This window comes from Aegilops tauschii, chromosome 2, assembly GCF_002575655.3.
Source record: "Aegilops tauschii subsp. strangulata cultivar AL8/78 chromosome 2, Aet v6.0, whole genome shotgun sequence".
Classification (NCBI taxonomy): domain Eukaryota; kingdom Viridiplantae; phylum Streptophyta; class Magnoliopsida; order Poales; family Poaceae; genus Aegilops; species Aegilops tauschii.
This window is the reverse complement of record NC_053036.3, coordinates 603,837,019-603,854,052: the sequence shown is the minus strand read 5'-3', so window position 1 is coordinate 603,854,052 and position 17,034 is coordinate 603,837,019. Positions and strand designations below refer to the sequence as shown.

The window sequence follows — 17,034 nt, the reverse complement described above, 5'->3', positions numbered from 1 at the left end:
GTTTATGTAATTCAATAAAAAAATTATACATTCCAAAAAATGTGCATTACATTTAACAAAATCTTTATAAGTTCGAAAATTGCGTATGTTTCATTACCAACGAATGTTTGCACAATGTACAATTTTTTGCATAGTTCATAAAACATTTAGGATTTGAAAATGCTTCAATATTTATTTGAAAAAATAACACATATTTGAAAAGATATCCAAAACATGTTATCGGCAAAAATATTAAACATGTATTTGGGCAATGTTAAACGGGTATAAACCAATGTTTTAAATATATAAAAAAATTGTACAAATATGTATGAAAAAAGTAGACATGTACTAAAAAAACTAACCCAACGAAAACCGACAAAAGAAACAAAAACTAAAGCGAAGAAGAAAAAACCTAAAGGAAAGCAAGGAAGGAACAAAGAAAACCATAGTATAAAAGAAGAGAAATAAAAACCGATAAAAAACATTGAAAACAAAGAAAAGCAGAGCATAAAAGAATAATAAAAAAGAAAAACTTGTGAAAATACAAAGAAAAAAGGAAAGGAAAAGAATAAAAAACAAAGAAAGAAACCGCACCGAACCGACCGAATCCATCAACCAAAACAAAGAGGAGTGAACGCAGCGAAGGACAAACAACTAAATGGGCCGGTCGGATGCTAGTCCACCTATAGGCGATATCTAATAGTAATCTCTACGGGCGAGACATAGCCCTGGCGTCAGTGTATGGCCTATCTTTTGTTACAGTGTTGTAGGAGAATCGGGTGTTGCTTAAGCCCATTTCGTGGACAGCTCAATCGTTCCAATGTTATAAGGCCTGCTTGTGTTGCTGAATACCAAAACTTCTCGAAAACAAAAAAACAAAATCTCAAATAAGGAACTCTTTCCAAACAGACCTGAAATGTAATACTGAGGGGTATTTTCTGTGGGAATTATTGATGTAACCTTCGTTTTCAAGGATTTTTTGTTATTCTTGTTTATTATTCCTGCATGCTCGATTTGCTATACTATGCTTGAGTAATAATACATAAGTAAATATTAGCAAAACGGCCCTTTCGTTGCAACGGGAGAAAAAAATCATAATCTCCAATGACCATGACCACATTTTGCTGCATCACCAAGATACACTATCACTCTCATTTTTGTGAAATTGTGAATAATTTTTGAAAATCATGAACAATTTTTAAAACTCGTGAACATATCTGAAATTGTGAAAAATTTCAAATTGCTGAACTGTTTTTACAGATTTTCGAACATTTTCTAAAATCATGAAAAAATTAAATCATGAACATTTTGTACTATTTACAAACATTTGTTTACCAAATTTTGAATACTTTTTCAAATATTTTTCTTAAATAGGCGAATTTCTAGAATCAAGGAATATGTTTGTGGAAATAGGTGCAAATTTTTTTGAAATTCACAGACATTTTTTCAATTTAACGAGCATTTTGTGAAATGCATGATCATTTTTTGAATCCACAAACATTTTATGAATCAATAAACAATTTTTAAGTCATGAACAGTTTTTTAATTTTTACGGTATTTCTCAATTCATGAAAATTTTTTGAATCTGCAATTTTTTTCAATTTCATTAATATTTTTTAGTACACGAACTTTTTATAAAATCACAAACATTTTTTGTTTTGCTGAACCATTGATTTCAAAATTTCAAGCGTTATTTTGAATATGCAAACATTTTATAAAAATTACGAGCATTTTTGGAATCCACAAAAATTTATGAATTATTAAACATTTTATTTCAAAATTCTCATTTTTAAATTTTCGGAACTTTTTTGAAATTCCAAATTATTCCTCGATTATGGGCCAAATTATTGCCCATGCAGTTGAAAAAAACGAAGACGGAAAAGGAAAACGAAAGTTAAAAAAACAGGTCGTCCTGACATGGTCTAGCCCAAGCAGGCGCGTAGTGTCTTCTCCCAGCGCGCAGAGCGTAGTATAGAAGGTTTCTTCTGCATGGGCCGGCCCAGGTGGGATTTCCCTGTGTGAAACGTTTTTTTATCACTTATAGGTAGCATGAGGGCAGTTTCGATGACCTACGGACAGAAGCAATAGCCGCTTTATTATTAGGTAGAGATTTGATCCCACCTCCACATCTTTTCAATGAATTGTTACATCCATTGTGAGGCTCCAATCTATGTGGAACAGGCAGCCCTGGTTTCTAGTTATGTCCTTTTAGAGGATAGTTCTGGCCATGGACCATGAGTATAGTTTTATCAATGGCTTCATTGCTACCTACATGCCACAACAGTGTGGGACAAGAAGCAATGATTTCTAGTGTCCGAAGTTGTGGTGCTCGGGCACCTTGGTGCCAGTTTTTTCTGGAAAAAATATAAAAAACATATTTCAAAGTTTCAAAAAATCAAAATTAATTCTATGCAAACTTGTATGTATTCGCTACCAATCCATGAAATTTGTTTCGAAAAAAATGTGATGTGTAAGCTGTACAAAAAAACAATATTCCGGCCCATTAACAATAAAAAGAAGACCATTTGAAAATGCATATTTGTCTTTTTTATGCGTCACATGTGAAAGTAAAATGAAATGAAATTTTGCAGATACACAACAAACATTTGTGTGTGTGTGTGTGTGTGTGTGTGTGTGTGTGTGTGTGTGTGTGTGTGTGTGTAAAAAAATCAGTCTTTTATTTGCGTTCTAGGAAAATGTTTTTTGGAAACATGCACCATTGCTAATTTTCGTGATTTCTATTATTGCATCTTCTCACAAATGTTTGTGTCGCAAAAGCTATACTCATGTTTTCGCAAAACGAAAATAATATTAATGTTTTCGCAAAACAGGAAATAATACTCGTGTTTTCTTTCCCTTTATCAGGATGCTAATCGAGATCGTTACGCCAACAGCGACATGTGGGGCATCATGTAGTCAATAGAATTAATATGCCAAAAAAAAATCCAATCCAAGCCGATCCATTTTCAATTTTTTCGTTCCACAAGTAACTGACAGAAAATGAAAACGAAGCGTGTTAGCGTAATGAAGAGTTGATGGAGTGCAAATTGAGTTCCCGTATCCTCATCCTCGTCCGCGTCATCTCTCTCCCGTGACGCCTCCTCCTCCACGTCCAGAACCCGATCGCATCAACGAGTCACCGTTCCAGATGAGATAGGCCTCCTGGAAGCAAGCATGCAGGTGCAGGTTACATGCATGCGCGCATTGCCATTGTTGAGCTGTACCCCAAATATTGTTCATGGTCATCTGTGATGTCATAACCCACGCGCAGGTGCATCCGAACCCAAGGGAAGCCTTCTCACTTAATTGACCTGCACCGGCCGGACCTGGCCGCGTTTGACATTGTCGTAACGCGCAAAAAACTTCAGATTAACTAGGAGATATCTGATCTGATGGTCTGGAGCCAATCCATGATGTCGTAGCCAAGTGCAAGTTGAGATGTACTCTCAAGAAGAGAACTATTGTTATCTCCAGATTATGCTTATCTCCCGCAGTGCCATTGGTCAATGCGTGAGCTAGCATGCTTAGCGGCAGCTAGCTAGGCAGACATCCGGAATGATAATACGAGAGTCATCAAATCATTCCCTCCATTTTTGGCGTGCCGATAACCATGGACTTTGGTCGGGTTCATGGAGCATTGACCAGTATATATATTTGCCGCTTCCTGAGCAGTAGCGGCGCCGCGTTTATTTCGTGATTACCAACTCAGCACGACAACTATTATCTGGCTTTCAAAACACGCGGAACACGGTGTTCGTTCAGTTCATGGTTGCAAACCAATTGAGCAGGAGAGAGCTATATTTTTCCTTTTCGAGAGAGTGAGCTCTAAGAGAACGTTCAACGCTGGGTGTTTTCACTTCACCGAGGGCTAGATCTACCATGATCAGATATTTTCACGCTGCAAGCAGAATCTAATTACGGACGCCTGACCACAGCTAGATCGAGCAGCATATGAGATTCTTTTACCGCTTTGCCAAAGCCAAAGCCGCACACAGTGGATCCACTGGATCCAGCGGCACAGGACGCAGCAACTGACAGGATCCGCCATTGCCAGCTGCATCACCACCGAAAAACTGGTGTGCCGACGAGGGAGGGGATCTCGGAGGATCTCCGTGCTGGGCGCCACCAGCCGCAACCACGCGACCTTCCTCGGCAACCGCGCGCGCCTGCAGGTCCACCACCACCACCACCAACTCCTCTGCCGCCGGTCCCGCCCTCCGCACCTACAGGGAGGGAATCTCGCTTGAATTCTGGCCGGACCCGGTAGATCGATGGAGCCGGCGGCCGACCACGCCGGGCAACGGACAGCCGTTGGTTTGCCCCTGCCCCTGCGCGTCATGTGCCGTGCATGCATGCATGTGCGATCGATTAAAGAAGAAAAGTGTGCAGCACTAGCTCCTTGTCTGCATGCGCTCCAGTTCGTTCAGTGCATCCAGAGGTGCAGGGCTGCCTAGCTCGGCGTAGGATCGTCCTGTCTTTCGGCGCTCCACTTCAGTTCTGGCACGGCCGACGGAGGGTGACACGATCGACCGAACTGGAACCCCAACCGCACGAACTCTTGATTGATTACTGTCCACAACTGTAGTAGTACATCGTTACGAGTTAGCATAGCAGAGTGAGTGCGTGCTCCGGCTGCATGGCCAAGCAGCAGCATTCGGTTGAAGGGACGAGTTGCCGACGAAGAGGACGCACGACACGGGCCTGCAGGCCAAGTGGCCGAACTGGTCGACCGAGCGCGTGCGGTCGTGACCATTTCCTTTGGAAGTTCTGGATAAAAATTGGGCGATACGTACAGGTACAGCAGCCGAATTGTTTATGTTTTCTCCGTAGATCTAGTGGCGGCATGGAGCTCTTAAACAAACTAGTCTTGTACGTACTCTTGCAGTAGTGCCGTCTTCTCCTACATGTTCCTCTTTGAATAATAATAAAACTGTTAGTAGTGCCGTCTTCCAGATTTGTTAAATTAAACTCAGCAGTAGTGCCGTCTTCTGCCGTCCCCCGTATTTTAAAATACTCCAACTAGCAGTACTGCCGACGACAAAAAATAGAGCGAGTGTTGTTCAATGGTCCACTCCATTGGAGCCATTTCAAAACTTACTGATCTTGCACTACTTGAGCATATGCACGTGCATGCTTGAATGGAACCAACTCACCCTAGTGCATCTTTTTTCATGATTTTAATTTCACGATCAGCTTGAATATTCTGGCCAGCTCCATGGCGCCGGTCCCGGGGCGGCCGGTTGTCTTGTCTCTTTCCTCCGGAGAATTATGATCTGGAATCGCATTTTGTGGTGCACGGCCACTGAACTGAATTGGTGCACTGACAAATATAGAGAATCACCACTTGCGAAAAGGCTCTGGTTTTGTTGTATTTCTTGTTCGGAGCTTGCCGCATCTTTGTATTCAGGGAATGCAGAAACACCTTGTGAGGAGCTTCACAGCTTGCTGCACCTTCATATTTCTGTTCATGTGGCGCAACTGCAACCAATTGTTCCTGGCTACTTACTTTAGGTGTGTGTGTGTCGATACCATTTTTCACAGTAGTAGCAGGGATAAGAGAACCTCCAATGGGGCGACCCATTTGGTCCGCCCGCGTCTTTTTGGGTTGGCGCGGACAAAAATGGCGAAAACGGACGCGCGTCCGTTTTTCATCTGCGGGCGACTCATTCCAGGCCCAATTTTGAGCCGGATTTGCGTCGGCGCGGACACGAGACGGACGCGCGCGCCTACTCCTCTCCCCGGGCCCGCCGGTCGGTGGCAGCCACCAACATTCCCCCCATTTTTCCCAAAAACGCTCCCGCCCGCGCGCGCCCCGCCCCCCAACCAGCCATGGAGGACGCCATCGACCTCGACGCCGCTGCCGGCCTCTCCTCCCTCGCCTCGTCCGGCGCCGTCGCCCCCTCCGGGAAAGGCAAGCCTCGTGCCCGCGCAAGACCGCCGCGGCGACCAAGCCGAAGAAGGCGCGGACGTCCGAACAGCGGGCAAGGGAGTCAGCCAAGAGGAAGGGCCGGAGGCACGCCGCGGACGCGAGGGATGAGGCCGCCGGCCGCGCAGGCCGCCGCCGTCGCCGGCGCGCAACAGGAGTTCACCAACGCCCGCGTCGCCGCGGCAACGAGGGAGGCGCTCTACATGCTAGGGGTAAACCCTAGCCAGCACAGCGTCCTCCAAGCCGCCGTTGCCGCGGCCAGCACCGGCTCGTCGGCGTTTCCTCGGATGGTGCTGCCCGACTCACCCCGCGCGCCGGCTTGCAACCCGGTCCCCGGCTTCCACGTCTACCCGCAGGCCTCCCGCCTCTCCGGGGAGTGCTCACCCGACGTGAGCGTGGTCGCGCCTTCCACGCCCGCGCCCGCGCCCATCGACCTCAACGCCACCCCGGTGGTCGGTGACTCGTCGTCCGGCGGCACAAGAAAACGCGCGCGACAGACGCCGGCCCGCGGGCTCCCAGACGCCCGTAACCTGTTCGAGGAAATGCCGTCCGCCGTCAACGAGGACTACATGCAAAACCTCATCTTCGAGGTGGTGCGCCGGGCGCTGGCTACGATCCCGACGAGACACAAAGCCAGGACGGCCGCGGGGCGTTCACGCCGGCCGCTGGCTATGATCCCAATCAGGCGGCCTTCATGCGTGATCAGGTCGGCATCGACCTGGACGGCTTCCCCGTCGACCACGAGTTCCCGGAGGACTATGGGCTAGAGGAAGAGGACGAGTGCGACATCGAAGTGGAGCCTTTGTTCGAGGACGAGCTCGCCAACCAAATCGCCGGTCCTAAGCCGAAGCGCAAGAGCAAGCGCACGAAGGCGTACACAGCTGCCGAGGACAAGCTTCTTTTACGAGTGTTGGCGAGACATTGGACAAGACCCAAAGACGGGCGCCGAGCAAAAGCATTCGACCTTTTGGACTCGTGCACCGCGAGTTTCATGAGCGCAAGAAGTTTCCACCTTACCAATTTGTGAGCACGCGCGGGTGGGTCTCCATTTCCAATCGGTGGAGGGTGATCCAACAAGAGTGCAACAACTTTTGCGCCACCCTTGAGAGCGTCAAGGCCCGCCCCGTGAGCGGCATCGGCGTGCAAGACATGGTATGATAGCAAGCAAGCCGCCCTCTTTTGTGCCATCAAGATCATTCTTTTACGTCTTCATTTGCTATCACTTACCCATATGCTTGCATGGAAACATTTTGTAGGCATTTCAAGCTTTGGAGGCATTCAAGGTTCAACACAATGTCAAGTGCTTCAACCTCTCCCATTGCTATCGTGTCATCAAGGACGAAGAGAAGTTCAAGGCACAATATGCCGCGCTCAAGGCACGTGGGGGGAAGGGCGCCGTGGAGGATGTTGGGGAGGGCGAGCCGGCACGGCCGCGGGGGAAGACCAACTCCAAGAAGGAGGACAAGCGAGATGCGGCCACCAACGCCTTGATCGCAAGCGTGGACGGCATGATGAATAAGAAGGACTCAAGGGAGGAGGAGCGCCGGCGTTTCAAGGCGGAGCAAATGGATGCTTTCATGGAGATCCAAATGAGGAGGCTTGATCTTGACGCCGAGAAGCAAGCCAAGATGTTCGAGCTCGAGGCGGAGAAGCAAGCCAAGATGCTAGAGATCGAGGCCGCCAACGCCAAGACAAAGGCGAAAGAAGTGGCTCTTGCAAGCATGATGACCGGGGTGGAGATCATGAAGGTGGATCTCAACGCCTTGTCGCCAAGGAAGAGGCAGTGGTTCGAGAAGATGCAGGCCGACATGCTCAAATTCGACGACGAGTGATCTATGGCGTCGAGGGCCATCTTTTTGTATGCCGGCAGGTGTGCCGGCATGACCACGGGAGCCGCGATGGCGTGGTCGAACTCAAGTCCCACCATTTTTTGTGTGCTGGCATGTGAGCCGGCCGGCTGGCGTGTGCGCCAGCATCAACTGTGATGTTTTCTGAAGGCGACATTGTATGCCGGCGCTGCATGGTGCCGGCATGAGACATGGCCGCTGTCATGATCGGACGCGGACCTTTTTTATTTAAAAGTTGAATGCGGACATGAAATGAGTCGGCGCATTGGACGCATTGCCGACCCAAATGCAAAACTGGGCGGACGCCGGGCGGGCGGCCGACCCAAACGGACAAAAAACGGACAAATGCGCCGTCCATTTGGGTCGCCCCCTTGGAGTTGCTTTAAAAGAAGGACACGCCTGTTAATTTTGATCTCCGGCTGGCTCCTGGAGTTCATCAACAGCCGCCTGAGCAGACTGCCTCCAAACTGGCCTCTCCATTGGGCGCCGGTAGGGGTCGTGCCCTGCGCGTGGCGGACCGTCCGTCCGGCGGCGCCACTGCCACTTGTCAGGCCCACGGGTCAGCCTCCACAAACACCGGTCCCAGGCCGAAGAAATGCACGCCAGCTTGTGCCTGGAAGCCGCCCGCTGTGCCTCACGTGGGAGTACCACCAACCATCGCAACGTACGACACGACGATTCCGCCGGGGCCGCCATGATGAAATGCTCCAAGCAAGATTCGGATCTCCGAGGGCCTATGAAAACGACGCCTTTGTTGGACAGATCCTGCGGGAGGCGATGGAGATCCCCCTTGGGCCTCGCCGTTCACGCCGTACGACGCATGCCACACACGGCGATTCCGGTAGGATAAGCAAACGGTCCCGGCCGACCTGGAGACCGGAGAGGAGACGTGAGATATCGTATGGTTTTCACGGGAGGGCGCGCGGTTGACAGCGAAATGGCCACTGTACAACCTAAGAAGCTCCAACAAGGCCAACATCCCGTGACATTCTGATTAGGAGTACGATGCCTTTCCTTTCACGGTGCACAGTGGGTCATACGGAACCTTGGCGTGTCACTGTACAAAAGAACCCCTGTATGCGGAAACGACACGAAACTTTAAATTTTTGTACTGTCTGTCTGCGACGCTGATGCCACGGCGCCATGGAATTTAGGTTAGGCTTGGTTTACTGCTCGTAGGGGCTGAGCTCGGACGAATGACGGCATTTCTTTTTTAAGTTTGCCCTCCGGGCTCTAATTCTTCTTGAGTTTATCCGTTTCGATATAGTTGACAGAGATCTCGTGTAGATTCATATCATCCCCTTAGGGCGGCGCTGTTAGGATTTTTCGCCGTGCATACACGATGGCAAATTTTTCGCGTCAGATGTTTCAGGTATATTCAAGGGTTCAACGACGATGACTTAGCTCTAGGGCGATCCTAAGAGCATCTACAGCCGGGTGCCTCAAACCCGCCTCATACGCTCAGGCGGACCGTCCGGTCACTGTCCAGTCGCGAAATTGGGGACGCCCCGGCATGCCCGCCACGTCGGACTCATGAGGTGGTCCGACGCGTATTAGCCCTAAAAACCGACATCCACGCTGGTCAGGTGTGTCGTGCCTGTCAGACTGTCAGTAAGGCGCTACACAGTGTAGTGCAGCGCCTACTTGTCGGGCGTCACACAAAAGGGTCAGCTGGGTGAATTTTTTTCACTCACAGTTCACATGTGAAATTGTTTCGCTCATAGGTCAATTTTATCCATTTTGCCGCGCGCAGCTCCCGAGGAAAAAAATTATAGATGTCTATTCAAGTATACGCATGCCCTGTTCCCTGTGTTTTGAATCACCTAATGAGTATCTGGCAGAGTTTGTGATCAACTGACCATGAAATAAACGCGGGCGCCGCTAATGTAATGAGGGTATCAAATACGTCAGGAAGTGGCAAATATATGTCGGTCAATTCTCTATGAACCCGACCATAGTCCATGGTATTATCAGGACGCGAAAAATGGAGGGAATGAGTTGACGAGTCCCGTATTAATAATTTTTCTGTCGTCTGGCTAGCTGCCGCTAAGATATGCTAACTCACCCATTGACCAATGGCGGTGCGGGAGATAAGCTTAATCTGGAAAGAACATTACTTCTTGAGAGTACATCTCAATTTGCACTTGGCTACGGCATATGATTGGCTCCAGACCGGTCATGCATGCATGGCGAGACTAGCTGCCATCCATCAGATGAAGATTTTGTCTGCTGCGACAATGTCAACCCTGGCCAGGAGGAGCTTAACTAGCCACAGCCAGGTCTGATCGCGCATGCATGTTAGTGTTAGTCTATTCCGTTAGGTAGTCAACCAAGCAAGAAGCTAAGCTTTGGGTTCAGATGGACCTCCGCGTTCTCACCAGCTGCCTTATGACATCACAGATGAGCGTCAACCAGATTTGGGGTACAGCTCAACAATGGCAATGCGCGCATGTTAAACCTCAGACTGCTTGCTTCCCTGCCGCCTATCTGGAACGGTGACTCGTTGATGCGATCGGGTTTCTGGACGTGGGGGAGGAGGCGTCACGGGAGAGAGATGACGCGGCCGAGGATGAGGATACGGGAACTCAATTTGCAATCCATCAACCCTGTGTTACACACTAACACGCTTCGTATTATATTTTTGTCAATGATGATGATGACTAGTGTAGCGAAAAAAATGAGGATGGATTATTTTTCCCAAAAAAATCTGGATCTATTATAAAAGTACATTAAATATAAAGCACCTCAAACATATTAAAAATCACATCGAGGTCCATACACCATTGAACGATCACTACCGATGCCAGAACAAGACGTCGACGCGCCGCTGGCGTTGTTTCCCTACAGGAGCAAGGCTGACCTTGTCGATAATAGTTAGAAAAGTTTTCGTGCACATGCCCTTAAGGAGCAACACTCTGAAGCCACAATTGTCATCATTGAACTTTGAATAGATCTGAAGCACCAAACGTAAAGTCTAGCCATCGCGCCAATACGACGACAAGAAATCCTAGTCTCGCCGCCGCAAAGAGACGACAAGAATCTATGTTGGGGTTCTGTCGACTACACTCGGATGGACGAATTCGAGGAGAAGCGGAGCCCGGAAGACAAAGTTAAAAAATAAAAGCGTTGCCAACCGCCCGAGCACCACACTTGCGAGGACTAAAAAAATGTAAGCTAAACTACTAAACAGACCAGCAGACAGAGGGCAGCGGGACAAGTTTGCCCTAGCCACCGAAGCAAAAGGGGGGAAATGCTTCGCGCTCTTTTATCGGGGATGAGGACAGATATGTTTGGCAACCAATCAAAGTAAATCAAATTGAGCACAATGAAATAAAGATTAACAACAAAGATTCTTATTTAAACCAAAACTTACATCAACAATCTCTAAAAAAATATTACAACAAGAAGGCATTTCCCGACTTGTTTGCGGAGAGGTTCTTGTGAGCTATTTTTTAGGGGCAGCTCTTGTGAACTTTTGGTATTTTGTAATCCAAACATGACTTAGCATACTATCTGGACTACATCAAGCGGTTCCTCGAGTAAAGAACTCGCTCGTTGAGGTGCATGAACCAAAGGTCATCTATGCATTCTCCACCGGTCTCCACTTCCTTGGCTTCCTTGGATGACCCGCAGGATCAGATACAAGTCTCCCGGTAGGGCCCGAGAGTTTTTCGACTTGGCAAACAAGTATGCCTCTAGGGAACAAGCGGTCCTAAACTTCTTCGGATGTGGAAAATGCAGAGAGTTGTTGTAGCACTCTCCAATGTGGATGTAGAAATTTTATGAGTGTCAATACCTGTTGGAGCTAAAGGTAGGTTTTCTACTCTCTCAAGTGTGTATGCCACTTACATGACTATCCTTGCAGTTTGGTGTTTACTTTACCTCGACTCTCTAAAACTAATATATAAGCATTTCAAGGAGATAAATAAATTACTTAGCAATACAAAGACGAATGTTAGGTGCCTGTAATGGGAAAACTTTGTTTTTGCCACTTTAGTTTTTGCCCACTTTGCTTATGCCACTCTAGAATTTTACATCTCACTTTTGTCACTCTTAGGTTTTGACAATACATCACAAATGCCATTCCGTGGCAAAAATGATAATTTTTCATTCCACTTTTTCCACTCTTAGCTTTTCCCATGTATCACAATTGCCATTCTGAAAATTTTGCTTTTGCCACGGAATGGCAAAAGTGATATATTATCAAAAGATAAAAGTGGCAAAAGTGAGATGTCAAATTCTAGAGCGGCATAAGCAAAGTGGGCAAAAGATAGAGTGGCAAAAACAAAATTTTCCCTGTAATAAATGATTACAAGAGCAAATAGAGAGTATGCATATGTGGTGGTTGTGATGAATGTAGCGTTATCCAATGGGAGCAAGTATTCCTAAGAACTGGCTTTTGTTTCGTATATTCATGGTTGATTTTCTTATTTTGGGAACAAGTCTAGTAGTGATGCAAAGATGCGTCTTTGTGCCCACTTAGGAAATTACCCTTCATTGTAACATGAAAATTATCTCACAGTACTTAAGCGATTACCTAAGGGGGAGAAGTCGAAGGAGGTGCAGGGCTTCACCTAAGGTGGAGAAGACGAAAGCCATATTGTCGATTTGAGCAGCCCAAGTCAATTAATTCCGCAGGGTTGCTCCAGACTTCGAGGTATGGCTATCAGGCATGGTAATTTGAATCAGGGATGAGGTTGGCCGCATATTCCTTCGAGAAGATGGAGGAGGACATGCTCTTGGCATCGCGATGGCAAAGGAGTAGGAGCACAAGGGAGACAAAGATATCATGGGTGAAATGGAGGGAGGTTGACCGAGGTAGTCGAATTGGGCGCGCGACGCACGGCTCTGGTGGCTCTCGGTGACGATTGTTCACGGCTCCGGAGGAGGTTGACCGAGGTGGTCGAATGGCAGCGAGCGTTGCACGGCTAATGTGGCACTCGATGATGATTTTTGCACGGCACCGGAGGTGGTTAACCGATGTTGAGGAGGGTAAGGAGGAGGAGGTTGACAGAGGTGGCTCGGGTGGCCATTGGGGCGACTCACTAGAGGGCTCGCCGGAGGTCCACGACATCAAGGTTGTCCATGGCGTCGGGACTAAGAGAGAGGGGGGGGGGTGGAGAGATAATTTTTTTTGCTTTTGTGGTGTGGGACCCGCATGTAAGTGAGAGAGAGGAGTCATGTTTATTACCTTTTGTTTTTTACGGTGGGTCCGGTGTGTAAGGGATAGAGAGAGATGGGTCATCCATAATTCTTTTTGTTTTTTCCCAGCAGGTCCCGCATGTTAGGGACATTGCGCCTGTGCCAGCTACGAGGGGCATTTGAGGCCAAATGCCTTTGACCAGACGACACGGTCAGGCAACCTATTAAACAAATCTAAGGGCAAAACTAAGTAGAGTCAAAAAGTAAGAGCAGACCTCATGGGTAGGTTCTCATTAAGGGCAAAAATGCGATCGTCCCTTAAAATTTTAAAATAGGAACACTCTGATATGCCATTATTTTAATGCATGCATGTATATAATTAGAGAAGATGATGGAGTCGTTCAATAACGTCCCTAAAAATAGAACGTTTTGGAGTCAGTGCAGTCCAACTTTTAAAGGAAGCTTAGCAATAATGGTTTCTGCGATATATTTGCATTTACTCGGTTTTGCCATTTCTCAGGTGTCTGAATTTTTTTCATGCGTTGGTCATTTTTTTAGCCACAGCGGACCTCGCCGGAAATCTATCTTAGGTTAAACATTATCTATAGTATTAGGGGGTGGGGCGCAAGAGATCTCCGGAGTTGTTTTTTGATGTGGCAGGGATGCCGGGGCGACAAACAACACGCCGAGGGGGGGGGGGGGGGGGGGGGGGGGGGGGAAGGAGGCAAGCGGTTAAGCCTCGGCTGACCGGCGGGTACACGTGAGGAAAAAGAAGCCAAAGGTGGAAGATGAACATCATCAGTTGTTTACAGCCGTTGGATGAAGATGGGACGATTTTACAATAGAAGTGATTCATGGAACTTTGAACTTTTTTCAGGCACGTGGTGCATCATAGGCCGTCACATATTTATTATCCGGTAGCTCATGGTTATGAAGTAACGAGTGCTAACCGATGATTCCTAGACTAGAACCAGATGGCAATCGCAGGATGGCCAAATGTATGTACACTCCGAGATGCACTTGCTCACTCCCAGATGCCGACCTCCATGAAGCCGTCCTGGGTGGCGCAGCCCCTGAACATGCCGGTGCAGTTGAACCCGTACGCCACCTCGCCGGTGCCAGACACGGCGATGAGGCCTGCGAACCCCTCGTCGAGCCGCTCCTTGACGCAGAAGTCCACGGCCTCCTGCAGAGGCAGCCCCTTGTACTCCATGACGGCCGCCACGTCGCGCGCCAGCGTGGAGCGGATGATGGCCTCGCCCTCGCCCGTGCACGACACGGCGCAGTGCCCACACGCGTAAGTGCCGGCGCCGATGAGCGGCGAGTCGCCGATGCGGCCCGTCATCTTGTTCATCAGCCCTCCGGTGGAGGTGGCGGCCGCCGTGAAGCCGTTCGAGTCCACCACCGCGCAGCCCACCGTCTCCGGCGCGTAGATGCTGATGGGCAGCCCGTTCATCACCATGCCGTTGTTATTGCGGTTCTCCGACGCCGCCGCCAGCGCGCTGCAGGTGTCGGCCCCGGCCAGCGGGATGCGGTAGTCGAAGAGGATGCTGTTGGCCTCTTTGGCGAGCTTGAGCATGCCCACGTTCTCCTCCGTGATGAAGTAGCTGTTGTCCACAACCTCAAGACCCTACAATCACATCAAAATCAGATCAACACATTGAAAAATCAATCAATTTTGTATCCGAATTAGCTCTGGATGCATATAAAGATCGCAGATTCCTTTAGGCCACGAGATCTGCAGGGAAAGCGCCGGATTCTGTAGGAATCAGATCCAGTTGCTTTCTCTTGTTGGTCGGGGTGGTGGACCATGTACGGACGACGGATTCGTCGGACGGGAGAGCAAGTGGCCTGGTCCCGGCGCGGCCGATGGGTGCCAACCACACGGCACGAGTGGTGCACAAGGAGGAGGCGATGCCGTGCACAAGTTTTGGCGGCAGGAACAGAGGAGCACGGGTGAACGCACAGCTGCTAGCCATCCTAGGTTAATTAATGGATCCGGCACGACACTCCTATTTGCCACTGCTTCTTGCGTATAGCCTTCTACTGTTTACTTTGATTAACAAACGTATTAAGTTTGTTTGAAGTAATGAAAAATGGTGCCAGATACAATAATAATAATAATAATCGTGCATATGCATCGATGGATTCCTTTGTGCGGCTGCTGCTAGCTAGCTGCACGATCTTGACTAGAAAACTTATAAGCTTTGTAGAATTTTAATATGTAGGAGAGGACAAATTTAAGTTGGAGTGGCATGGAAATATCGTAAGTAGGCTGCGCTGACCACAAATCGTGGCGAGCTGGCAATAGCAGTGGCTTGGTAGGTGCAAGGCGGCTGTTGTCACCACGAGACCCATGTTTTTTGTCCACTTTTCACCGGTTATCTTCAGCTGGATGTGAAATCAGCTCATGCTACTTGGTACAGACATTTCTCCAAAGATCAGGGGACGAAAGGGAGACAAGCACGTGCATCTTTTTAACTTGCTGGGTTTAGCAAACTGTGTCTTGTACTGTATTTTCCGAGCGAGCACGAAAAACTGTGTCTTGTAAGAGTGCAGCTGGATGTGAGAGGGACGGTCTTTCCCGTGCAAGTTAGCTGGATGCAGCTGTGCACACATGGTGTACCTCACCAAAGTGCCCCACACATCATCCACACGTGTCAAGTACTGTATACCACAAACTCCGTCCGTTCCATCACGTGAACTTCCCAATTTAAAATGTTAATTACTATACCAATATGTGGTGATTAGATCGCCATGCACCCACTTTATATTTTTCCTTATTGAGTGGGGTGCATTTTTTGGTAGGAAACAGAATTAACGGAGGGTAATCAGGATTGGCTTAATCACAGAATTAATTACCTGCTCGCGGGCGAAATCCTCGGCGCCGTCGAAGGCGAGGTAGGAGTGTGGGGACTTGTCCATGACGCGGCGGGCCAGGGAGACCGGGTTTCTAACTGTAGAGACGCCCGAGACGGCGCCACAGCGGCGGCCGTTGCCATCCATGATGCTGGCCTCCATCTCGACGGTGCCGGCGCGGGTGAGCGCGGAGCCGCGGCCCGTGTTGAAGCAGGGGTCCGTCTCCAGCTCGCGCACCACGGCCTCCACCACGTCCAGCGCGGCGGCGCCGGACCGCAGCAGGTCCACACCCACCTGCAGGCACCGGGCCAGCACGCGCTTGGCCTCCTCCTGGCGGTGCTCCGGCAGGTTCGGGTCCACGCCCGCGCCGCCGTGGATGGCAATGGCCCAGCGAGCCATGCGTGCGTGTATGTGTGTGCTGGGGGTGGAGTGTTGCTAGGTGGCTCAAGGCACTTGGATCTCTCTCTCTGTCGCTACGGCTACGTGATGCTGTGCTCTTCTTGTTGCTCTGTTTGTTGGTGTGTGTTGGAGATGAAGGATGGGAGGTGGGAGGGCGGGGTATTTATAGGGGAAGGGAGGGGAGCGGACGCGCGGAGTTTTGGAATCTCGGGTCCGGGAGGGAGCGGCACTCACGCCGTCCTACTCGCTCCGTTACGCGGCACGATGTATATAGACATGTTTTAGATTGTAGATTTATTTATTTTCATCTGTATGTACTCGATGTTGGAGTCTGTAAAATGACTTATATTTTAGAATGAAGGGAGTACTAATTCTTTCGCTAGGGAACGGAACGGTAGCCGGTCCTGCATGTTCCTTCCAGTACTATACAAACGATAAAGAAACGGATCCGGCAGCTCTATTTCAGAGGCCGTGCAATTAGAATCCGGTTGGATTCAGCACGGCAGGGCATTTCGTTGGTTTGTAGTACAGGCCAATTTACCTGGCATCAGATTTTGCAACGGTATGGCATGATGTCTCTCCTAGGACAAAACGAGCAAGACAACTTCATGGTAAAAGTGAATACAAGTCAAGAGGAAGATTCAGTGCTTCAGATCGATTTTTTTTTTAATTTTTTTTTTGCGGTTGATTCCGGTGAATTTACTCAACCTCCACAGTCCAGAGCAGTGACACCGACAAGAATGTTAAAAATGTCGACGGCATTCTTCTAGTGCCAAATAATTCCATGCAACAAAACGATCAAATTATTAAAGTACTCGAATAAGTCCCACAAAAACATGCATTCAGGCACTACTAGTCCTAGAACAAATTAAACAGCGGGTC

The 17,034-nt window shown here is 48.6% G+C and overlaps 1 protein-coding gene across 1 annotated transcript; it reads right to left on the bottom strand.

The window, feature by feature from the left end:
- Positions 1 to 13,744: 13,744 nt before the first annotated feature.
- On the bottom strand, positions 13,745 to 16,382 carry LOC109770952 (probable isoaspartyl peptidase/L-asparaginase 2). The gene is made up of 2 exons (XM_020329665.4): positions 15,757 to 16,382; positions 13,745 to 14,524 (listed from the first exon to the last, which is right to left on the bottom strand). The coding sequence occupies exons 1-2, from the start codon at positions 16,150 to 16,152 to the stop codon at positions 13,919 to 13,921; spliced, it is 1,002 nt and encodes a 333-aa protein (XP_020185254.1). The 5' UTR covers positions 16,153 to 16,382; the 3' UTR covers positions 13,745 to 13,918.
- Positions 16,383 to 17,034: the final 652 nt, after the last annotated feature.